Raw genomic sequence first — 26,407 nt, forward strand, 5'->3', positions numbered from 1 at the left:
AAAATAATAATAATAATTTGATTACTTGAATTTGCAGGCTAACCATAGTGGGCTTAAACAGAAGTCCGACATTGAGCACTACAGGAACAAACTGCGTCAGAAGGCCCGGAGGAAAGGCTACGGAGAATTCTCGCTCTCCGAGACTGGAAGCCACGGTTATAGCCACCGTGACACGAGGCACAGCCGGCACGACAGCGCGGTGAAAGAGCCAATGACTGCCGAGGAAAAGAGGGCGTCCTTTGCAGGGTGTCACAAGAGGTATTGTAATATAAATATAATTAAATATGGATATTTTGGAATATAATTAAATGTTTGTCTTATCACTGACTTGATTTGCTGCAGAAAGTGAAATAAATCTCAATGACCAATCACAAAATATGTATTACGAGGATTAGACCTTATTATGAAATTACAGTTCTTACACATGAAATTTTTGTTTCATGCCATTTAAAAAATGAATGTTCAAGTGTTAAACTACTACAATGATGAACAATAAAGGCTAAATACTTTTTTTTTTCATCTGGAAATATAAACTTAATGTGGTGCTGTAGCTGTAAAGCATAGTTGCTAAGCAACACGTAACAAGTGAGTAGAGAGGGGTGAGATTAGGTCAGCATATTAATATTTCACAGGTCACACTGTGACAGAGTGTCGGTTTTGCTTGTTTTTGTCACTAAGTTTAATACATTCAGCCTGAGGACACTTCACAAATCCTTTGACATCAGACAAAGAAAAGCTTTTATTGCCTTCTGAAACTTAAACTTCAGCAACGCAGAATCCAAACTGTGACAGTTTTCAAGAGATTCACTCAAAATACTAAAAAATGACAGCATCAAGAAGCACCTGAGTGCTGATAGAAGGTAATTCCTACATCAAATTTGTTTTTGGTCAAAGTGATGAAATAAAATAAACAAACATTATACATTAAACACTGAAACTATTACTATAACTCATTTAAACAATAAAAAGATGTGGATTTGTAAATTTGAGTAATTTGCATGACTCTACCAAAAACCATTCAGATTTAGAAGAATTTAGGTCATTTTAACCAAATCAAAAGAATACAAAAGAATTGTTTTGAATATGACAAAAACACTTCTATAATATTTTTCGTTAACTCCTTTCAGTGAATCTTACCAGAAAAACAAATGACACTCAAATAGTTTAATTAAAATATATGGGTGAATTCCATAACTGCAAACATGCTGGAAAAAGTACAACTTATTGACTTATGGAGGAGGGGGAAAAAAAGCTTTTAAAACTTTTAAAATGTTAACTTTTTTTTCAATGCCAACATACCTGTACAGCAGTTTTTATTAGATTTAACTGGTGACTCTGTACATGCAGCTATTAATCTTATGTTGACCATCATGTCACAAAAGGGTTACCAAGACTGAAAAGAGTTGATCTTATTTACTTTATTGAATTTATTTATCTTAATTTTAGGCCTTTTCCTTTTTCAGAGTATGTGTATCAGGTAAAAAACGTCCATACTGGCAAGCTAACATTTTTAGCTTAATAGCTATAATCACTAGCTTCTAGTAACTAACAAGCTCTTTACTAATAGTACGGTAAGTACTGGTATTTGAATACTGTTAGTAGAAGTAGACGACCTTATTGGGAGAGGGAGGCAGTTCCAGAGTTTAGGATTTGCAACTAACTGTGTACGAGTCAGTCAGGAAGGAGACATTAATTAAAGTTATTGATCAATGGATCTAAGCAAGAGGCAGACTTATGCTTCTCACATTTATTGATAGAAATCTTAATTTAAAAAAGCTGGCATTAACAGTGTGTTTGATGTGTATGGTCACACAGATGAGTCAAATTTAAGCAAAGAATAAAAAATAACACAGAAGTTGTTAAGCTGAGTTTTAAACATGATGCCAAGGTGCAAAGACATGGTCCCAAGTATTGAGAAGCTTCATGTCCTAGTGATAGCAAATACAATAACAAAACAATGGGAACCAGAACGGAACCTTGAGGTACACCAGGCCATTTTAAGAGTATTTACCAATGCTGATTATGAAGGACCTCTTACTCAGATAAGAGTAGAGCAATACAGGGCAGTGTTACAAAGTCCTCATGATGGAAGATCAAGCTCTCATTACACACTGCATCAAACTACTGTTATGGCCCGTCTAGGCGCGGCCAGACCACAACATAAAGGGTGATCCATCCCCGTCCAACCCCAAGCAGCACGTCACACAATTAATACTTTGTGACAGTGATTTATTTACAATGAGTGAATTTAAAAACAGAGGACGGGAGCAAATTATAACTTCGGGGTGAACCCAAGGCCAAAACAACAAACAAAAGGTAGCCTATCTCAGGAGTAAATAAAACTTACCTAGTCAGAAGAATTAAACCAAATGACAATTACTTGTCTGCCTCCACAAAATCTTCAAGTGAAAAATCCATTCTCACACCCCCACACACAAAAAATAAAACTGCCAACCAGAACAGGACAAGCCAACCCAACTTACCAAAAAGCGAGAAAAGACATGGAACAATCCCCCAATTATGTTATGGCCCGTCTAGGCTCAGCCAGACCACAACATAAAGGGTGATCCATCCCCGTTCAACCCCAAGCAGCACGTCACACAATTAACACTTTGTCACAGTGATTTATTTACAATGAGTGAATTTAAAAACAGAGGAAGGGAGCGAATTATAACTTCGGGGTGAACCCAAGGCCAAAACAACAAACAAAAGGTAGCCTATCTCGGGAGTAAATAAAACTTACCTAGTCAGAAGAAATAAACCAAACGACAATTACTTTCCTCCCTACCTAACAAAAACAGGATAAAACTAATCAAACAAAAAGGCGGTCCACCCCTACATGCTTCTACATTAAACCAACATAGTTAAACAGTGAACACACGGTCTGCCGGTTGGGTTGGGCCGAGGATGAATGACCTGGCAGTCCCTGGCGGTGTCTTCTTATGCACTTCCTCCCGATCATTAGCCAATCGGTTCGATCCGTCCACCCTGAATGCACCAATCATGGAGGAGCACCTGCACACTCAAATTTACAAATTAAAATAACGACAACAGTCGTAACACCCCCTTTCCCAAGAATTAACATTACCCCCAAAATGTTTAATTCAAGGAGAAAGTTCTCTAGACAAAGTATCAGCCAACACATTCTCTTTCCCTTTCTTGTACCTGATCTCCAAGCTAAAATCTTGCAGCAACAAGGACCAGCTCATAAGTCTTTGGTTGGAGTTGCGCATTTGGGAAAGAAACACTAGTGGGTTGTGATCGGTAAACACCTGCACAGGCAGCACACTTGACCCGACATAGACCTCAAAGTGCTGTAAAGCAAGGAGTAAGGCAAGAGCCTCTTTTTCAATGGTAGTATAATGGGTCTGATGTCTGTTAAACTTTGAACAGACGGGATGATCTACGCCGTGACCATCTTCCTGTTAAAGAACAGCGCCTGCGCCACACGAGCTGGCATCAACTTCTAGTTAAAAAGGGCGCTCAAAATTCGGCGCAGCTAACACTGGTGCACTGCACAACAATGCTTTGGCAGACTCGAATGCCACCTGACACGCTGGAGACCAAATAAAAGATCAGTTAGGGGACTAACCACATCAGAAAATTTTTTGCAAAACCCTCGATTAAAAACCGGCGATTCCTAAGAAACGACGCAGAGCTCATTTTGTCTGCGGGACAGGAACAATCAACAATGGCCTGTACTTTCGCAGCAACAGGGCGCACTTGCCCCTGTCCGACCTGTTTCCCTAAATAAGTAATGGTGGCTTTACCAAACTCACACTTAGAGGGGTTTAATGTGAGAGAAGATTCACGAAAACGTCTGAACACCTCAGAGAGCGTTTCCAGATGTTCTGACCACGTCGGAGAATAAATGACCATGTCATCCAAGCATGCCTCACAGTTTTTCACTCCAAACAATACCTTCTGCATCAGACGTTGAAACGTTGCTGGTGTGTTTAGCAACCCGAAGGGCATTACAGTGTATTGGAGGAAATGATCTGGTGTTACAAAAGCAGAGACCTCAGAAGCTCTGGGGGTTAACAGGACTTGCCAATACCTTTTTAACAGGTCTAATTTAGTGACGAATGTAGCTGAACCGACACGATCAATGCAGCCCTCCATTCTGGGGAGAGGAGAAGAATCAGGTTTTGTGACTGCATTAACCTTTCTGAAATCAGTACAGAAACATGGGGTGTTATCTGGTTTAGACACCAAAATACAGGGCGAACTCCACGCACTGTTACTGGGCTCAGCTAACCCATGTTTAACCAGGTATTCAAATTCCTGTTGCATTAAAATCCGCTTGGTTGGATTTACTCTATAAGCATGTTGTTTTATTGGCTTATCAACTTCCACAACGATATCATGAAACAGCACAGACGTCAGCCGAGGATGCTCAGAGAAAAGCAGCAAATTAGCTTCAATCAGATCAATGATATCTTTGCGGGTGGAATCTAACAGATGTGACAGAAAAGATTTTCTAACACTTCTGAGTTTCGCAAACGGGCCACAGGCATACAACCGCTCTTCTCAATCAAGTCATCATCTTGCAGATCATACAGCGGTGGTGCCGAACACACAGAGACAGGCGCAATGGGAGAGGTTTTTTCAGCTACTGCATCCTCTCTGGAAACATGGCGTTTAAGCATGTTAACGTGGCTCAGTTTTCTCTTTCGATCAGGAGTTTTTATTGCATAGCTAGTGTCACTTATCTTTTTGTCCACCTCGTAGGGACCGGAAAACTGAGCATGGAGGCTAGACCCAACTAAAGGAAGCAACACCAGAACTTTTTCACCAGGAGCAAAATGTCGGACCACCGTCTTTTTGTCATACTGGGCTTTCATGTTGCCTTGAGTTTGTTCCAAATTTTCACGGGCCAGCTGACATGCACGGAAAAGACGCTCTCTAAAACTGCAAACATAATCTAACACATTATGTTCGGCTTGATGCGACTCTGATAACCACTTTTCTTTAAACAGTTGCAAGGGACCGCGCACAGTGTGTCCAAAAACTAAGTCAGCCGGACTAAATCCAAGCGATTCCTGAGTGGTTTCTCTAACAGCAAAAAGCAAAAGTGGAAGTCCCTTGTCCCAGTCTTTACCTAATTTGAGGCAGTATTTGCGCAACATAGTTTTTAGGGTTTGATGAAATCATTCCAGTGCACCTTGACTCTCTGGGTGATAAGGGCTGGTCGTTTGATGTTTCATTTTTAACTCCTTCAAAACCTTGGCAAACACCTTTGACATAAAGTTTGTTTCCTGATCAGTTTGAACAACTCTGGGTAACCCAAAAGTTGAAAAGAATTTTGTGAGGGCTTTCACAACGTTCTTTGCCTTTAATGTACGGAATGGGATTGCCTCTGGAAAACGAGTGGCAGCGCACTTTACCGTTAATATGTACTGGTGGCCTGATTTTGTTTTTGGTAACGGGCCCACACAGTCCAACAGAACTCTCTCAAACGGCTCACCCAGCGCTGGAATCGGGTGAAGAGACGCTGGGGGAATCGGTTTATTTGGCTTTCCCACTACCTGGCATGTATGACATGAACGACAATATTTCACCACATCCGATACGTCTTTTTGACCCCAACATGTCCAGCTAAGCTGGCATCATGCGTGAGACTGAGAATCTGGAGTCTATATTTCTTTGGCACCAGAACCTTATTTACCCTATGTAAATCAGTTGAGTCAGGAGGCCAAGACCGCAACAGCACACCGTTCTCAAGGAAATATTTTACTGGAGCTTTAGATCCCTCTCTGTCCACAATAGAGGAAAAACAAAGCACCAGTGAAGGATCACCCTGCTATGCTTTGATCAGCATTACTCTGGTCATGTTCAAGCTCTGATTAATGTCTTCAGGAATCATTTCAGGAACGTCACATGTTGAGATTTTTACAGAATCAATGGGTGACACGAAAAAGTCGTCTTCTTCAAGCGTAGCCATAAATGACCCCGACAAATCCACAATCTCACCCATCTTATGAGCCTGCGCATGATTAATTAGACCCAGTGGTAGCCCACTGTATCTTGAATGCTGAGCCCAACACTTCTCTGTAATTGACAAGTTACCCTCCTTTTCCCACTTCGCTTTAATATACACAGTGTTGTCGTTTTTACACCGCAGGATGCTGTTATATAATTTGGAAATAATTTTACTTTGCGCTCCAGATTTGGTTGATAATAAGAATGTTTCTACAAATTGTAATTTGTTTAGGTTCACTTTTAAGTTTTGATTAAAATAATTTCTGACCTGTAGATATCTAAAAAAGTCATCTGACCCTAAGTCATGTTTACTCCTTAAAGATTCAAAGCTTTGAAATGCTCCCTTATGGACAAATGAATAATAATTAGTTATACCTTTTGAAATCCAGTTTTTGAATCTATTATCATATTGATTTGGAGTAAAATCTGAATCATATGCACGCCATCTTAAAACCTTACAGGCATTTTCCAAGCCGCCAATTTTTATTACTTCTTTCCAAGCAGATATCATTATTTGTAGCATAGGTTTATCTGTCATATGTATTTTATTCTGCAATTTTATGTCCGATATTAAAGCTGAAACTGGTAGTCCATTTGATCAACCTTTGTTGTTATTATTTCTTTTATTTTATATTCAGGGACAGACATGACTGAGGGATAGGAAAGGGAGAAAGAAAGATGAAGGAAAAGAAAAGCAGAAGGGAAGAGGGACAGTGAGAAAGGGCACTTAAAAAGAGAAAGAAGAGAAAAAAAATCTCCTGGATCACCTGTTGAGAGAGAAAAAGAAGAGAAAACAAGCAAAAAAAACCAGAGAGGATATACTAATTATTTTTCCTCTAATCACTGCCTTCAATGCATCCCATAATATTCCTGGAGATACCTCCTCATTTTCATTATACTCTAAATAAGTTTCTATTTCCTCTTTCAAACTCTCTTTAATATTTGGATAATTTAAAATGTTTGTATTCAGCCTCCATAAGGTTGATCTATTTTTGCTATTGAGGCAGGTCTGAGATAAACCGCGTTATGATCTGAGATGGTACAGCTTTTAATTCTAAATAGATCATTCTTAAACATGACAATATAATCTAGCCTAGAATATACATTGTGTGGAATTGAGAAGTGGGTATACTTTCTATCATTTGGGTGAAAATCTCTCCACACATCTAGTAGTCCAAAATCGTCCATAAAGTGCACCATTCTTCTTCCAATACTCCTCTGATCGCCTTTTCCATTTGAAGAGTCTAACTTGGCATTTAATGTGACGTTAAAGTCACCACCGCAAATGAAAATTCCCTGACTCCTTGTTGTTGCCAAATTCAAAATCTGCCCATATAAGGACCAATCACTGCCTGGGGGAATATACACATTTAAGAGAGTAATCATAATACCCTGAATTTTACCCGTTACCAATCTGCCTTCCTTATCTTTATATTCCGAAATATGTTCATAGTTCAAAGCTGAGGATATCAAAATCGCCACCCTCTTTTGTCTCCCAGAACTATGGGAGGAATAGAAGACATGTTTGAAACCTAGTTTGTTAAGTTTTGCATGATCTTTGTCAGCTAGATGTGTTTCCTGCATCAGAACAATTTGGGCTTTGTCCCTTTTAAACTTAGATAAGGCTTTCCACCTTTTCACAGGACTATGTAAGCCATTGATATTAACTGACAAAATTTTTATTACCTGCCACTCATCTAGATTGTATTTTCTATGACTATTATACACAGTTTGGTTTGCTGCCTGTAGACCCTTATAATAACTAAACATACAACTTATAAAAAAAGGTTTCATCAGAAAAAAGCAAAAATCAAAATAAAATCTTAACTTCCAAGGTAGAGGTCCCTGAACTGGACCCTGCTTCACCTCGAGAGGCAGCTTCCTCATTGGTCTCTCAAGGGAGGCTCTCGATGGTTTAGGCCTCGCTATAAAGAGCATTCATGAGAGAACCTATTTATCTATGTATTGTATAGCGTATAGTAAACTAGCACAGTTTTCTCAAGAGTTTCATAATTTAAACTCTGCTCAATAGACAGGCTTGAACACACTTCTTGGGCTTTTCCCACAAGCTTACATTGGAGTAAGAGGGACCAAAACTCTTTCGGCCACTTCAAAGCAGCGGCTATGCGCTCCAATGCACTGAAATAGGAGTCTACCTCAGACTCGCGAAATGGGGGAACCAATGTGATGTGCTTACTTATATCAAAACTAGCAGAAGAAGAAGCACTTGTGCTTGATGACGTTGGGGAACGTTTAACTGAGCCTTTTTTAAGCTCAAGAGCTCTGATACGGAGTTGCATAGCTTGCACCTCCAGCTCCTTGTTGCGGGTCTCCACCTCTTATGCGGAGCGTGAGGCGCAGATCCTCAGTTGACGTACCTTCACTGAACTCAGAAATCCGATCAGCCTCCGTGCCAGCAGCAGACACATCAGCTGCATTAGCATCTGCTTCAGATGCAGTGCCATCTGCCTCTTTCACTGGCTTGTTTTCAGCATCCCCCCGTGGTAGAAGCACACCTTTCTCCACTAGCTTTTCAGCCAGGGTTTCCTTCAACTCTGCCTTGTGAGCACTGTAAGACACTTCCACATTACAAGAGTTAGCCACAATGAGCAGGTCCGCTTTCTTACATTTGTCAATTTTTTTCCATGAAGGTGCCTCCAAATAATCTTCAAGTGAAAAATCCATTCTCACACCCCCCCACACAAAAAAAAAACAACTGCCAACCAGAACAGGACACGCCAACCCAACTTACCAAAAAGCGAGAAAAGACACGGAAAGCAAAAGAACTAAACCAAACGACAATTACTTTCCTCCCTACCTAACATAAACAGGAGAAAACCAATCAAACAAAAAGGCAGTCCACCCCTACATGCTCCTACATTAAACCAACATAGTTAAACCGTGAACACACGGTCTGCTGGTTGGGTTGGGCTGAGGATGAATGACCTGGCAGTCCCTGGCGGTGTCTTCTTATGCGCTGCCTCCCGATCATTAGCCAATCGGTACGATCCGTCCACCCTGGATGCACCAATATTAAAATTACGACAACAGTCGTAACACTACCCTAAACATAGATGTCAAAGGACTGGAAAAGGACCTCAGTGCCATCAGGAGTAATTGTAGTAATGACACTAAGCTGGTGTTGTATTTCTTTCCAACAGGTACTCTCACCCACGAGAGCCTACATATTGGAGCCGGCAGTCTCTGAGCAGCCCCAGTCCAGTAGAGACAGAGATGGACCTGCTGGTGCTCAGGGAGAGATCCAGGAGGGGCATCCGCAACAATGGCTATGATGTAAGTGACTGGACAACAACCTTCTGAAACAGTAAACCAGGAATGGGGTCAGTAGAACAGATCCAGAATAAAGCCAGAAACTATAGCTTGACCCAAATTGTAATATGTGAGTATAGGTCTATATAACCTGTGTATTATAACCAAGAGTTCAGACTTAACCAAGGTCTGTGACTTGAGGATGGAGGATTTCTTTTTGAATCTCTGGACTCAGATAAACTTACTGAGTAGTAAGAAAAAGCAAAGCTCTTAAGTCTGATTCTGTAACGAGCTGTAATATAGCAGCTCAGGTCCAATCTCAGAACAACTGAGTGCCATAGAGCGATGACGAAATGGGTCACTTGATAGTTGTAGGAAAGTAAAGCGCTGCCACTTTGTCACACTAATAAAATAATCTCTTGAGAGCGTTCTAACTTTAATCCTTCCCTTCCTTTCCTCTCCGATGCTTTTAGCTCTGACCCAGTGGATTAACAAATTACCTTTTGATGAACCTTATAAACCTACACAGACACAGAGATGAAGAAAAATAAATTAGATAGAAAAGAAGAAAATGACAAAAAGATTAGAGAGAGCACAATTCCTTCATTTTTACAGTAGCCAACAGGGGTGAAAAGGCAGAGAGGAGGAGATAAAACGGGGACAGGTAGAGCATCGTGAGTGAAGTCTCTTTATGCCGCTCCTCTGACGCACCATATTAACAGCAGCGACCGTGCTACCTACCTGAATGTCAATGACTCTGAATATGATTATAGCCTATTCATGGATTCAGATGGGAGACTTGATAGCAGTTAATAGCCTCGGATGCACCAAACGGTTTGGAAGGAGAACATGGTGTGTTTGTGCACGAGCGTGTGTGTGCAGACAGGACAGAAAAGCAATGTGAACAGAATCCCTTATCACTTTTGTTTTCATGCTTTAGAACGGTTGAGACATATTAAAGCTGTATTAGCAATGTTTGGATTTATGAGTGGTTTTTATGTGGTTTGTGGAATTTATTCCTGTGGTTTTGTACAATGGTTAGGTCATAATTTAATAATATTCTTTATCCAACTTTTAATGGAATCCTGATGTGGTGATGTGATTATGTTTTAATGTCTTGTTATTCATTCATTCATCTGTTAGTCTAATTAATTAATGCAAAATTTAATCAAAAACTGATACAGTGGGTTATTTTAGTTTTTGTTACACACGTCTTACATTAATCTGATGAAAGTCTTTTTTCCTATGTGACGTTTTAACACAGCATAGTCACAAATAGCTGCAGTAGTTTAGCTAATCTGAAAATCTAAAAAAAAATGCCAATTTTTATAAGGTAATAAATATATTTAGATATACAGTTCTATTTGGGAAAAAGGCAAAGAATATTAAATATAGATTTGATACTGATCTCTACCCTGTTAAATGTCACAGAAAAACATTTACTGCTATTAAAAACTAATTTGTTACATTTAACCACATTTTTGTGCTCCCAGAAAACAACTGTTTCCATTTATCTTTGCATATGTCCGTAGCAGTTACTGACTTACATTACTGCATAGTGAGTTGATACTTGTAGTATTTCCTCCACCACAAAACCAGCAACAGTCTTGCTGCTCCTGATGTTCCTTGGAGAGTTTGGGCTAAAATCGAATTTTAGAGCTGCAGCACCGCCATCTTTCTTCTTCTCAACGGACTTTACCCACATTATTGTGGAGCTGTAATTAGCCTCAAGATGCTTCTTCAAAATTATAATAATTATTATCACCCTTGCATGAAATGAAGTGTGAATACCTTCCCAATATAATAACCATCTCGTCTCCCATGACAACCTTTAAATGCACAATGACACAACTGTAAGATTTTGCTACAGCACAAATGAATTACTAAAATAAAAGTATAACTTATTTGCTTGTGTTACCAGAGAAATATTCTCCTTTTTTTGTCATTATATCAAGACTAAGAAACTGATTATCTTTGTTGGGAACTATATTTTGTGCTTGCAGCACGGGGACATGAGCAAGCAAATAAACGGTCTTTGGATACCTGATAGTCTCTGGTGTAAGCAGTGAGAGGATCCATTTCACCACCAACTCCTCCATTCATTCCTGTAATTGTGGAGCATCTTTCGCTCTAAAAGCACAAAATATTAATTTAATATACATGGATGCAAATCCGTCCATATGAGATTGGACAGGTTTGTGTTTAGGAACGCAAAAATAACGCTAGGAAATCTGTGTCCAGGGACAAGAAAAATAGTAAAATTCTAGAAAGAAAAAAAGAACAATAGATGACAGCTGTGAGACTTTTTTTGTTGACTAGTACACGACTCCATTGCAAGGAGTCGAGAAGAGACAAACGATGAAACTGCATCAGGATTTTCTCTTTTTTCTTTTTGCTACAACAGAAAAGAGCAGAGATATGTGGTAACAGTGCTGGACTGATTCTTTTTAAATATAACTAAATTTTCCAGATGTATGTTACAGTACTTGTTAAGAGCGAAATGCTTATTAGCATTATTCTGATACGGAAGATGGTGCCATTTCTGAAACTCACTCTTCTAAATGCAACGAGTCTTACGCTGGTTTTGACTACAGCATGAAACATTTAGTGCAGTCCCTGTATATATATGACTGAATGAGAAGACTCCCAAGATACGGCTAAAGATCAAGAAGGCTGACTTCAGTGGAGGTAACAAAACTAAAGAGTAAAAAAAGGTAAAAATTAAGAGGAAAATTGAGGTCCAATAGAAGGAAAGATTACCAGAACACTTGATTAGTGGCAGACAGACAATCTTGGATAGAGAGGAGGAAAGAAAGACCAAATGTACACAGGGGAAGGAGAGTTAAACCCTGGTGCAACACAAAGAAGGGGCAAGAAATCTTATCAGTATGAAGCTAATTAGAGCAGGAAATGGAACAGGTATTGGTTTTTCTTGAATTCTCAATTAAAGCCTGTCTTAAGTTCTCAAAATACCAAAAATAATTCCACTTGTTACATATCTATATTAAACAAGCTTTTTTCCACAAAGGGGACAAAGTCAAAACAATGTTTTTGTCACTATTACAGCTAATTTGTGCTTTCTTGTGCATTTTTTTGGCCATTTTGTGGCACATGTGGACCTATTTCATGCATTCACTTCTCCGTTTGAATACCTGCGGTAGATCAGCAGGATCCATACCAGCATTTCCAAAGCGATGAAGTTGCACATACAGTATTTACACACAAGATGCACTGACTTTTACTGACAGACTGTTTTTCTATTCTAAGTACTCAAAGCACTTTTTACTACAAGCAACATAATACCCATTGATATTCCTCTATACCCACTTATGCACACACAGTGATGGATAAATCAGGTGCAGTATTTTCAACATGTAGACTGAAGGAGCCAGGGATCTACCTCCTGGGCATTGGCACGTACCAACAGAAGCACCCTGTGTTCTTGTTGGCACGTGCCAGAACAGCATTGAGAGCAAGAGGTAAACCAGCTCTAACACCACATCAGAATCTAGACCAGGGGTGCCCAATCCCGGTACTCGAGAGCTACCATCCTGCAGCTTTTAGATGCATCCCTACTCCAACACAGCTGAATCAAATGGTTTGATCCCTACAGCATGCCATCATGTTTGGCAAAGGCCTGATAACAAGCCATTCATTTGATTCAGGTGTGTGGGAAAAAGGATGCATCTAAAAGCTGCAGGACGGTAGCTCTCGAGGACCGGGATTGGGCACCCCTGATCTAGACCTTTATTCACAGCAGATGTTTCTTAAAATGTGATTTCAGAAACCTAAATAAGAGTTGAGTCCACATGTAAAGATGGTCTTTAATGTAAAAAATTCCACCTGTGCTTTTCCTGCATCTAAATGTTTGCCCTGAATAACCCACCTGGAGCAGTTCATTGACTGCACGTGACTCATGAAAACTCATTTCATGCTTGTTTTATGCTTTGTAGACAGAAGAATAATGGAAATTCCTGTCATATTTTTTTTAGTTTTAAATGTTTTATGAAAATAGGATAGGGACAGGAATAAAAAGGACTAAAAATAAAAAGATAGAAAACAAAAACAAGAAAACGATATCTATGTCCATGTGATTGAGTTGAAAACATCCAGTTGTACAGTTAGTGCTATACAGTTATAACTATACAGTTACATTTCTCAAGGATTGATGAAAGCACTCAACATAAGAGGAGAAAAACACGAAAAACGAATGTTTGTGAGTGTGGCTCGTTTTACTGCTTCTGCAATAACTGATGAAAACATCGGCACCAGAATGTTTATCACTTCGGGTTTGTTTATAAGGAAGCCAGGAGTGAAAGAAGGAATGTTACGAGCTTTACACTGTGGACAGATGACCTTGGTGTTTGTGTCCTCGAAACTTATTGGAAAAGCTGATAAACTGCTTTTGTACTGGTTGCTAAATGTTTGTGTGTTCACTCCACAGGGTGAACCAGAACCCTTTGAGGAGACCAACGTGGACCGTCTGATGAGCTCTCTGGGTTATGGAGGTGGATCTACTGGCACTGGGAACGGCAGCTTAGGGGTGAAGGCTCACCGTGGCTCCGACTCCTCCACACTCAGCTCCCAGCCGTCCATTGACGAGGTCCGTACGCAGATGCATATGTTGCTAGGCAACGCTTTTAGCCTGGCACCTCCGGACCATGACCCTCCTTCTCCTCCAACCAAGTAAGTTTTTATTTTTCACTGAAAACTCTTTTCTTTTATAACATCTGCATAATTTACAGTACTGTGTGGGAAAGAAAAGAGAGAGGTCCCCTGATACGCACTTTGAAAGCACATACATCCCACTCCCAAGCTGTTTCTCAAAATCACAGCAGTTTTATCTGATGTCTGCTTGCCTATGCAGTGTGCGCTGGAGCAAGACTAGAAAAATAAAGAGACAGTAGGTGTGTGTGAATTGACTCGATTTCATTTTTTTCTTCCTCTCTCAGCCATCGCCATCATCATCACCACGCTCACAGCGCCTACAACCCTTCCAGTACCAGCCACTACAGTGATGGAGTGACCAGTGCCCCCGGAACCATGAACCACCCCTGTGGAGGCAGGCAGAGAAGCATAGGCTATGAGGACATGCACCAGTGTAGCCTGCCCAAACCAGTAAGCACTTAAAGGAAGATTAAGGCTTAGAAAAATACAATTAAAGCTACCAACAGCCTTTCCAATAACTTCACTGTTACCATCTGTTTTTAATAGGTTCTATTTTTGAGTAGAAAGTAGTTCCAATAAAAACCAACACATTTATAGCACTGTCTAAAATTGGAATCAAGGTCTGGTAATAACAGGGTGTGATAGTTTTAAAGAAATTTGCATTTCAGGAACTTTACCTTTTGATAATACTCTGACACTCTCACAGAGCTCAAACTAATCTCACGCCAAGGATGACCAATCCTCAGTGGCTTGATCTCATAAACAAGATCAAGTCTCTCTGAACATTTCAGCTTTCATGTGGCAATTAACCTGGCCTTTCATGTGTGTTGACTTTAATTAGGGACCTAGGGATGTTTTTGTTGCTTCAAACTGTCTGTCTGTCCCCTGAGTTTATTAAGTACCAGTAGCATCAAACAGCAGCAGGATCCATACGAGCATCTCCAAAGCAAGAAGAGTTGAACACATTCATGCACAAGGCAAACAGCAGTAAAATAGGTGGATCGGATATTATGGAAAATCTATATCTGTACTTTTGTCCAATTCAGGCAGGTGACTCATCACAAACATGGTCATAGTTTAGCAGCTACAGTGCTTGAGTTGATTGCTTACCTCTGTGACAGGTATCAATATATTCTGATTTTAGTAAGTAAGAAAGTCTTCAGTAAGTCTGATTCCTGGAAAGCCAGAATTTTTTGTTTTATTTTTTGTATTTTTCTGTTAGAATTTGAAGGCTCACAGTATTTGGAGTATTGATTTTTGGATCCCATAGCTTTATATAGTAGATTCTTCACTTTTTTCTAACCATTACCCACCAAAATGCAGCCACAGGCAACCTAGCAACTTAACATATTGCAGATAGGTTTAAGTTGTTAAGAATTTTCACCAGTCAGGCAATTATAAATAAATTAATAAAAAGATTTAGGCTCAACATTAATGAATAATTTAGAATAAAACGAGTAAACAGGGTGCCTGTCTGGACCTCAGGCTTTAGGTACACTGTAGCACCTTTCCTCTTGAGTGCTTAAGTGGTCAATTCACCCAAATAGCTTAAAGTGACTATTTCCTGAATAACCTCTGGTAATAGGCATATTAGGCCTAATATGTGTTAGTAATGTGAAGTCCACTGCCTTCAGCTATGAGACTGAACCAAAACATAGAAACATACCGTCTGAAAACCCAAAAGAAATAATTGAAAGCTACAAATAAATGAAAGAAATGTTTACACACAAAAGATGCTCAAACAGAAAAGTGGAGACATGGATAGTGATTACATTACAAAGATAATGATGACACCTTACACACAGTAATTTCTTCCAGTAATTTTTCTCCGACATGCATTAAACTACTTCAAGTATAAAAAAGAAACTCTGCATAATGGATGAGAATGTTTAATATTTAGCTTTATTATGCCAGCAAATAGATACGTAAATCCCCAAAGAGCTTGATAAGGTCATGCATGTGTAGTAAATATTTGCTCATGTGGGGTAATCATCTATACTCGTGTAAGTCACGTTGCATTATCTGCCAGATGACTAAACAGCTAAACTGGCTGCATGCAAAAGTTAAAATGTTGGCACCAAGAAACCGACACCGAGAATTTGGACAGTCAAACTGCTTGCTGTCACCAGCTGCTCTGCAAGGAGAACCTTGAGAATGATTAAAGAAACTGAGGACTGAACGCCTTCCAACAAATAAAGTTGCTGCTTGAATCTGAATCTGTGTTTGATCTTTCTGTTCCACTCTGATCAGATATCCCCTGGTTTCCTTACCCTCTTTATTTCTTCTTTTTCACTTTGGATTAAGGTTGTTTTGTGTTCATACTGAGCTGAACAGATCTCTAAATTGCATTTGTGGCTCCTGCAGGGTTTCCGGTTCACCCAGCTTCCTGATATGGGCATCGGTTCTCCACCTCCACTGATCCCCTCAAGACCAGGACCACCACCTGCGACCTCACTGCGACGGTACTACGCACATTTATATAATCAAACAGTCAAACACATTGCACTTCATATATGGAAGGGAAAACATTTTTAAAGCCTAAAATAAGGAGAAAAAAAACATAAAAGCAAGAAACACTCAGTCCCTTCAGTGAAAGATAAAAACATGCACAGTGTTGAACATGTGGCCCATAAATATATTTAGACATCAAACTTGAAGGAAATGCTCACATATGGCATTTAAAAGTACTCTGAGATCGGTTCTCAGCCAGTCACATGGCAGCACTGGGGCTAATCACTGGATCAGACAGATAGTGGAGAGTACACTGGAGAATACACAAAATGTATCAGAATTTTAATCAGCGTCATTTCAAGAGTGCCCTCCACGTGCACCCTCGGTTTGTGCCACTCACTTCTCTCTCTTAGGCCCATATGCTAGTCTGCATCATTTGAACTGAACATTCTTCTTCATTTGAATGCTGCTGCTGTGTGCACTGTGTTGCTGGGCACTTTAGCACTGCAGAGAGTGATTGAGTCTGTTGGTTAGCAGTGAGGAGCACTCTCGCCATCTAGTGGGCAAAATAAATAATTAACACTTGTGGGAAAAGAAGGTGCTGCAGAGTGGCAGGAAAAAAATAATTATGCAATAAAATAAAAAAAGACAAACTATAATTTACAATCAATCTACTAATAAAAATATATTAATTCTATATATAAATATAGATGTATTTATATATATATTTTTAAAATGTTCTGCTTGACAGAGACAGCTTTTAGTTGGACTTCTCTAATTAGTGCTAATTAAATTTTCAGATATGGCCACGGGTATGTGACCATTATTCTTGCTTATTACAACCAGAAACGGTCATATTATGGCGGTTAATCAGTCAGCTCGTCACACATCAGCTCCACTGTGCTCCCAGGGAGAAAGAGTGCAGCATGTTAATCCCTCTTTGCTATGCACTGTGAGGCATTAGTGCGCACAGTGCATCATGGTCCTGAGATGTGCCAGTGACATCATCTGTCCTCCGGTTCTTTACTGTAGTTAACATGCACTGTAACACGTGTCTGTACGATGAAGAGGATGGTGCTTCAGTGTAGAGGTGGAGAAAGAATATGACTGCATGGAGAGCTCTAATAAGGCTCAAGGTGACAGGATGGGATTTATAATCCGTGAGGTCATGTGTCCTTCACTGCAGTGACCCAGAATGCCTGGAAATTTCAGCCAGATGTTGAAAACAAGTCTGGGAACCTCTGTACTGTGCATGAAAATCACCCCAGAAGCTGTCATAGGGCAAGAGGCAGGTTATACCCCAAACAGGTCACTAGTTCTGTTGCAGGGCTAACCCACGGAAGTCTTTGGAAGCCCAGAGTTCCCATGCAGACACAGGGAAGAACATTCGAAGTGTATACTTAAACCAGGACTTTCTGAACTTGCTATCAGTACCACAGTCTGATGTGACTTAAGATGAAAAGATGTCTGATGGACTTTATTCTTGTTTTATAGATTACTAAAGATTTTATATCTTTTTATGTTGTGTAACTATGTCTTTTCCCATAATATTTAATTAAAGCTGCAAGCCATTTCTACAAACTTGTCTCCTGTATCTTTGTTAAACCGTGTTTAAAAAAGATCAATATTTGTTTGGTTGTTTTTTTTTTCCAAATGGTGCAGATTTGACCTTAAAACTGATACAGATGAAATTCGGACTGTATATAAAAGAGAGAAATAACTGCCATCATATCACCCATTGGTTTATGACTGCATTTTGAAGCCTCACAGCCAACTCTGTTTTTTTATTATTTAAAGTATCGGACAGCTAAGTCTAAATGCATGATCTGATAAATAATGGTAAATAGTTAGAAAGGAAGGAAGGGAGATTTGACCAAATTATGTTATTTAAGGTTTTGTCATATTATAATATTCAGTTTTAATACTCAGTTTATTATGTTATATTGTTGGTGGTGACGCGTCAGTGATGTCTCTGATTTGTTAACTCCAACTGAATTTAAACTGCCTTTATTGCTCACTCTTGAACTCTTGAACAGATTCCAGTGGCTATTATTTTTGCTCTTCTGCCAAAAACTTTTAAACTCGGGTTTCAAATGTTTTCAGATTCTCTTAACTGCTTTATTGAATTGTGTCCTGTGGGCACAAAAAGCTATAGTTGTTATTTGCAGGTGTCTGTTTGCTGTACATCGGGTTGATTTCTGCCTCTCCTCTCCACTGACAGTTCCACCCCTGATGTTAGTCTGAAGCCTCGCGTGTCAGAAGCCTCAGAGCTGCAGGCCCAGCAGCACAATGGTGCCCCCTACCTGCCACTCTCCAGGACCCCCTTCCCTGCTGTCACTGTTGACCAGTCCATCAGCACCTACTCAGGTACGACACACTGACAGGACGCTGAATTTCTATTGATATGTTATTTCCGTTCAATCTAAATCTATTTACATCTCACAGGAAACCCAATAACAGCAGTCTACGCTATATCGGCCAACCGCCCAGGTTACTCAGACTACTTCGTCATGTCACCGCCATCCTCATACCGGAGTCCATCATGGATGTCTTATCCACCTGAACCAGAAGACCTGCCGCGGCAATGGAACGACACACCTGTGAGACACTGTTTTCCTTTTTTTAAGTACACAATGTGCTGTGAACACTTTGCAGGAAGTTTCAGTGTGTGTGAAGCACTTCCCCCACTTCTCCCCTCAGAACTCACGTCACCTCGAGACCATCTGCTGAAGTCGTCCGACTGTGACACTGATTTGAAACGGTCAGTAGCTCGGTGGGTCACTTTTTCTCTGCACTGTCGTGGTTCTTTGGCGAATTTTGTTTACCTTTTTATCTTTGATTTAGCTGATTTTAGTTTATTGTACAAGTTAAATGTTGTATTCCATCTATAGTTCAACGTATATTTCCATTTTATTTTGGATTTTTGGCATCTGTAGTGAAAATATTTTGTATTTAGTTACTATTTTGTTGATGTCTTAAAGGTAAAAAATTAAATATAAGAGTATAATTGTGGCATTATGGAATTGCTTAGTGTCTCACTGTAGACCTCATACTAATTTGGACATAAAATGAGTCGAAGGCCAAAATTTGACTGAAGAGTTGACATTTCAACTGGCTTTTGAAGATTTCCAGAGACAGAGCTTTGCAAATCTCTCAGGGGAGCTTGTTCCAGGGAGCAGCACTGCAGCGCTGAAGGCTCTGTCCCTGAAGGACTACGGTTTGATGTGGGAAATAGAGAGTAGGCCTTTAACTGAGGAACCCAGATGGGGTGTAGGGGAGGAGAAGGATTTTATAGGACATATGGGACTTGACTGGGAGCCAGTGGAGGTGTATAAGGGTTGGGGGTGATATGTTGCCCGTACTTAGTTTAGGTGAGAACTCGGGCAGCTGAGTTCTGAACATACTGCAGCTTGTTAGGCAGACGAAAGCAGAGACCACTGCAGTAGACCAGGCGGGAGGTGATGAAGGCATGAATGAGGGTTTTACTTGCTCGGTCTGAGAGTAGAAGTCAGAGTCTGGAATCGTTCTTTAGGTGGTAGAAGAGATTTAATGGATTTGGTATGTGATGAGTTTGAGAGAGCAGAATTCAGGATGATCCTGAGGTTGCAGACCTCCAGAGATGGTGATCAGGATTAACTATTTGATTTGTGTGTAAATAGGGGCATATGTTGCCTGGCAGGTCTTCCACTAATTGGATAATCCATGGTTTCCTTGGTCTATGCGGTGAAATTTACTTGGGGAAAATACTAAACGGCAGATTCCCCAGATAGAGTCATTGGTGTGTTAGTATGTGTGTAGACAAAGCAGATATTCATAGACTGAATCTCAGTGTGTCATGACAAAGAGCTTTGAATAGATGAGTAATACAGGAAAGGCACTGTATAAATCAAGTCCATTTACCAGATATACAAAAAGTAGAAATCTCATGAAAAAACATGTGAATCCTTCAAAATACTGTTTAAAAAAAAAGCTTTGCTTTGTTGACTGTTGTTTTCCTGGCCAAACAGCCTTGGGCAGGTAATTCTACTTTGATAGCAAAACCATTATCTGCTTCAGAGTTCAGACTGCATGCCAGCCTGCAGGCGAAAAGCTGACAGGATCAAATGTTTGCTGTAGTGTTCAGAAAGCAATGCAGTGCTGTACCTGGACCGATACCGTTTCAGGGTTTGTTTGTTTTTTAATTTGTGCAGGGTAAAATATATGAAGCTGATATGGAAATAGTTAGACTTTATCTGTGGCACTATTAAGTTCAAAATACACACATTTGAGAGAAATAGCTAGCAAATACTTTCAAGTTAAATGATAAATAGCTATTTGATGATCCACAAATTGAGCATAGGGTTGGTGACTCCTGTGACTCCTCCTAGTGCTGCTCAGTCAGTAACACTGGCAGCTGATCTTATTCAGCTGAGCAACTGTGCAACTTCTTGGCAAGACTCATGTTGAATGAGACTTTTTAGTTGCTTCAAACTAGATAAAGTTGCTGCTGCCACTCCAGCCTGCTCTGCCACCCACCTCCCGCTACTGTAATAGCTATTCAATCTATTTATAACTCCTGTTCCACGAGGGGGTCCTGTTGCTGCTCCTCCTGCCTTCAGGCTTTCCACTTATGCATGTGGAAGGCTCAGTATGTCCCAGAACACAGACATAGTGCCAAATGACTAAAATAATAAAATAATAATCCAGTTTTGAGTAAAGCTGTCCTAAAAGAAAGCAAGTCTTTAAAATTAAAAGTTACAGCCTTTTCTTTTGAGTAGAAAAAGCCTGTAGATGTGATTATGAGATCAAGCAGCACTTTACTGCACTGTAAAGTGAAACAGATGAATGAGCGAATGGAGTTGTTAAAGTTTGAGAGTTAGAGATTTTCCATTTTATTATTTTATTATGTTTTTGTTCTTCAGCAGTAAAAGGCTGATGGGATTTTAATGTTGTGTTAATTACTAAACAAAGAAAAAAGTTAAAATCTAACTCTTTTTTTATAGCTTTAACATCAAGCTTTGCTCTGATTTTGCTGGTGTTTCTGGACTTTCATCCTGATGTACAAAGAGATAATCACATACAGTAACTTGTGCTGTGGTAGCAGGTCTGTCATGCGTGGCCACTGTCTTTGTGTTTTGTGCAGGTGTCTCTTCAGATGGGCAGAGGACCTCCTTCACACTCAAAACTCTTTGGAGCTTCATCACCCCTCCTTGGCTCCGGCACAGCGCTCCTCCTGTACGATTCATTCATCACCAGTGGAAACCCCCCCCCCTCTGCCCTCACCTTTTCCCACAGCTCTCCTCTGCCTGCCCTCTGTCTGTCCTCTGTCAGCCCACTTCATCTGCAGCTCAAAGCATTTCACATCCTCCAGAGCTCCTCTGCCCCCTAATCCCTCTTCACCTCGTCTTCGATCTTATGCCAATGAAAAGCTCAGCCATAATTTTCTCTTTCTGTATTCTGAGCCCCCGGCCTCACAGGCCTGTGCTGGCCTCTCTGGGCCTATAGTCACTATCTCCATGTAGACTGCCTCTTCTGTGGTGACCACCACTGTACAGTCCGAGGCCCCTCACACTGCTGAGCTGAGCTGCTGTGCTGTGCCTCCCTGCCTAACAACACAGATGCAGAGTGGATGAACAGGGTGATTACAGTACAGCGTGACAAGTTCTGTGGCCCAGCAATCATCGTAGAGTAACTGCCATCTGCCCAGCACACGATGGCAGGCAGCGCTGCGTTATCAGTACTGTAGCGCCCCAGCCGTTGCCAGTAGTCCTCTTCTGAACTGGACTGGACTGGGCCATCGTGGACTTGCCCCTAAGGTCCACCGTAAAGCCAGGAAAGCTGGACTGACTTAAAACTGTGTTTTGTTTTGTTTTTTTGATCAATCCAAATTCCTATGTAAAAACTCAACAGCTGGTTAATATGTGTATTTTAAACTTGAGTGAAAAAAAATAACTAAGGAAAAAGGAACAAAAAAAAATCTCTTGTCTTGAGCTGTCTCTATTTCAGTTTTTGGATATTTGTGTGCTTTTGTCTTTTACTTTTGTGCATTGATTATTATCAATGGATTATTGTACAAAAAATGTTACTCCGAGGCAAAAAAAATATGACATTCTTTGAAGCAGAGAAATCGGTGGCTTAGTTGTCTGTGGTTATGACGGCATTTCTGTACTTTTTAAAAAGAATTACTTCGTTTACCTTTTTCCTTCATCCGACTCAGCAATGAAAACAAGAATTACTGTATGTCACTATGTTCTGTCAGTCATCTGATTATGACGTTTTTGTCTGCTAAACATTAGACAGACCTGAGTCAGAGACACTCACCGAAATCCTGCTCAGCATGGTTTTGGTCACATGCCGTTTCTTGAAAGGCACAAAAGGCACCTTGGATAAAAACATACTTAGTATGAGCTGCTTTTGAAGGGGTTTCAGTTGTGGTTTGACTCAGGTCTCTTACAGTTATGTGAACACACCAGTATTCTTAGAAAAAAAACAGTTCTTTTACTTGAAAGGTGTCTACTGTATTCTACTGTAACTTTGACTTTTGGTTCTTTTGAGGCCGAGGGATTATTATTTGGTCGCCGGACTATGGTTTAGTACTGTTCAAGAGACTCGCCGGGCTCAGACGAGCCGTATATGTAACGATTACATGTATTACTGTATATAGCAGATGATTTAATGAAGAGATTTATGCAAGTAGTGTGGGAGGGAAACTTGACATTATCACGATGCCATTCTTTTCTTTGTTTTAGTCTGTTTGGGTTTCAGATGAAAGAAGGTTGTAACTTCTTGACTTTCTGAAGGTGGCGCACATTTCAGTATCATATTATGTCATAACACAATGCATAAATCATTACATTAAGAAAGAAGAAGAGAGTTTATAGTGATGTGCAGCAAGATAATTTACCGCTGTAATTGCAGTATTCATTAAGTAGAAAAGTTGATAGCCATAATAATAGAAATAATGCTTTTTTTTTTTTTATTATGGGGAATGTCTAGAATATATTTAGCCTCATTTTTACTGAGGAAAACTGGAATTCTGTGACCACACTGTACGTAAAGCTCCTTATCATTTAGATGGTATTAAAGGAGATTATAGCCATATATTAACTTTATCGAGTGGATATAAAAGATAAATGATATGTCAAAAAAGTAAATGATACCAAATGAGAATATATTAGACACGGGTGGGTGAGTGGGAGAGATATGGTTGGGGGTCGGAGACAGAGGACAGAGAGATATAGTATAGATATAATAATGTAAAGACAGGATAGTAGGTACTTAAAGATGAAAGCACTTTTGTGACAAGAAAAGAGCAGAATCAATGCAAAAATGTCAAATGTGTAACTGCACAATTAACACGAAGTTTGAAATACTTTTGCTCAGCAGTAACTAACAGTGAAGACTCCTAACCCAGGACCTTTAGGAAGTTTATATTACACGGTAATACACACGTCTTACAAATTAACACTTTATAGCAGGATTTTGATATTTTTTTAAAGTTAGAATTCTTACATTTTGACAGTCATGGCTAAAAACAAATAGACTGGCTTTAAAGCAACATCTCAGCCACTGAAATGGTCATGGACTGAGATAGATTTTAGGGAATTTACACAAATGTCTAAAAAGGGGAAAGGGACATTTGTAGTCTGCAGACATGTAGACAACTCTTCCTTTACATTTATGACTTCAAGCAAGACATTACAGGCAAATACGTGGATGGATTAACTTTCCAAGTTGATTACTGAGAAGTCAGAATAAAAAAAAAACAAAAAACTTTTTCACTTTCATTTTGTTCTTCCAGAAGGAAATTTGGATTTGGATATTTCTTTTTCACAAAAGAGAAAAAACATTAAACCTTGTCGACAGCTAAAAATAGCTGTGAGTAGTTTGTGTGCAAACGCCTCTTTAAAAAACTTGAAAACATGAAAATGTTTTGTTAAAAGTTTAGGTAACAGACAGGGATCAGTTAACTGTCCTGTAAAATAAGCAACAAAGTTTTTGGACATGTTCTTTGCAATAACCTGAAGATTGTACTATGAGAGAAAAATAACCCCACAATCCCAAAATCGTCAGTTTTGTCCTGTACTGTCTTGCCTCAATCTGCTAAATGAAACCCATGTGTGCAGCAAGCAGTACAGACTGGTTTTCTTCCAGTACAGACGATTATTAACAGCTCTCCGCTTCATAAATCCAGGCCTGCACATGATGAATATTAGTTGTGTATATTTAGCGATAGGAAAGCAAAGGTGTGAGAAGAAAGTCCTGATACATTGTGGGAGCACACGGTGTGTTTTGGAATGCTTTGAATTGTCAGTATCATTACTGGATGACAACAGGAACCATCACATTTTAATTCATCCTCACTGTACAGACGCACTTTTATCATTTCATTTGACTCCATGCAAAAGAAAGGGGTGGGTGGGTAAAAAGCGAGGCTTGATGCGATGCTCTAAGTTGATGTGCAATGTTTGTGTTTTACACGGGTAGTGGCGAGACGCTTTGATTGATGACGGACTCCGGGACGGACTTAACTATCAGTAGTATTTTTCTGCCGTTTAGGGCATGTCATGAAGCTGTGACATCTTGGCGGCGCTGATGATGTCATACTATCGTCACTCGGGTGTTGAGGAGGTCACAGTGACGACAACCATGAATGCTGTTGGATGTAGTTATGCAGAAAACTTTTTGGTGAATTTAAACAATAAATACAAATTACAATTCTCAGCCTGTGTGTTTTGTTTGTATTTGTGTGCAGTGAAACAGGGCTGCCGTGTATGAACAGTATAAACCACTAGAGGGAGGCAGACACACGTTACAGGTTTAATCTTTATCCAGCTTATGAAAAAGTTGTCAGCTGTCAGATAGTGTTTGAGTTGTTACCGCTGGCAGATACCTGCAAAAGATAAGGAAATTATTTGTGTTTTAAGGTAAGGCAGTTAGGTAATGAATAAAACATGCACGGGGAATCCTTTTTGAGATGAAAGATGCGTTACTGAAACAGCTGCCTGTCAGTGACCTTCACATGCTTTCAGTTAGAACGAGATGTCTCTGCAGCAGACTTCAGCTTGTAAACTGCAAAAAACACACAGCCCTGGATCACAGTTCAAACTCCCCTGTTGTCTTACCTGACTGTAGCCTGAAGGAATAATCTTTTGATTTGGATTTGGGATGTTCAAAAAAAGAATCAAAAGAATAACTCAGTGAAAAAGTCTTCTTTCTTGTGTCTAAACAAGATATTTTCTGGGCTCGACATATTTCTGACAGGCCAGTTTTACCCAAGAAGTTAATGTATCTATCTTTGATCACTTCAGGACATTCTCAGATATCAATGGCATTTCTTTTACTAGCTCACTTGGAAGAAGTAATCGATGCTTTTTTTCTCCCATCCTGTCTGGTTTATTGAATATCTCTGTGTAGCCAGTAAAAAGAAAGCATTAATGACTTTAAGTTGCTCCTAAATGCAGCAGTTGTACTTTAACTAATTTAATCCAATTTAAAATATCATTAATCCCTCAGAAAGCTTTGAATACTTTGATTGCATATCCTGCCTTTCGTCTCTTACACTCGGGATGCAACCTAAGAACAAAAGCTTGCACAGAGGGCCCAGACTTCCAACAATCAACTTTATGCTTCAAACATTCGCTATAAAAATAAAAGTTTTGTTCATCTGTATCTTTCCTGGTTACATTTTTTACATTTTGCAATGTCCTTTGACATTTCTAAGCTTTTTTATTTTAACTGAGCATTGGCCTAATATCTCCACTTTGGTGTCAGCTGTGCAGAACTCATGTGGTCAGATGCAACTTGGCAAACCTAAACTGAGCCATCATCTACTTTTGAAAGAGAAGCAATTTTCTTCAGCCAATGCTTCCAAATCATTTATACATGTTCAACCCTTTTCCAATTGTACTGTTGTGAACTTTAACAATTAACATGCTAACTGAGGCCTGCAGAGTCATAGATGTAGCTTGGATTTTTTGTAGTTTCTCTGAGGGCTGTCTGACCATGGTGAGATTGGTAACTGTTATGTTTTCCCACTCATTACTGATGAATATGG

General features: G+C 39.7%; 1 protein-coding gene across 5 annotated transcripts in view; it reads left to right on the plus strand.

Moving 5' to 3' along the window:
* Positions 1-25,074, plus strand: part of kiaa1549la (KIAA1549-like a) — a 117,557-nt gene extending 92,483 nt beyond the window's left edge. For 3 of the 5 annotated variants that reach the window (XM_005928354.3, XM_005928358.3, XM_005928356.3), the window contains 9 exons: positions 38-258; positions 9,144-9,276; positions 13,697-13,938; positions 14,205-14,370; positions 16,285-16,382; positions 18,593-18,738; positions 18,817-18,971; positions 19,072-19,132; positions 21,494-25,074. In XM_005928354.3, the coding sequence (XP_005928416.1) occupies positions 38-258; positions 9,144-9,276; positions 13,697-13,938; positions 14,205-14,370; positions 16,285-16,382; positions 18,593-18,738; positions 18,817-18,971; positions 19,072-19,101 (1,191 nt within the window). In that variant the 3' untranslated portion in view covers positions 19,102-19,132; positions 21,494-25,074. Of the gene's footprint in view, positions 1-37; positions 259-9,143; positions 9,277-13,696; positions 13,939-14,204; positions 14,371-16,284; positions 16,383-18,592; positions 18,739-18,816; positions 18,972-19,071; positions 19,145-21,493 lie in introns of all 5 variants that reach the window. The other 2 variants (XM_005928355.3, XM_005928357.3) reach the window with 2 other exon arrangements.
* The last annotated feature ends 1,333 nt before the right edge of the window (positions 25,075-26,407 follow it).

Source organism: Haplochromis burtoni, unplaced genomic scaffold (assembly GCF_018398535.1).
Source record: "Haplochromis burtoni strain Fernald_Lab_line unplaced genomic scaffold, NCSU_Asbu1 Contig_112, whole genome shotgun sequence".
Lineage (NCBI taxonomy): Eukaryota > Metazoa > Chordata > Actinopteri > Cichliformes > Cichlidae > Haplochromis > Haplochromis burtoni.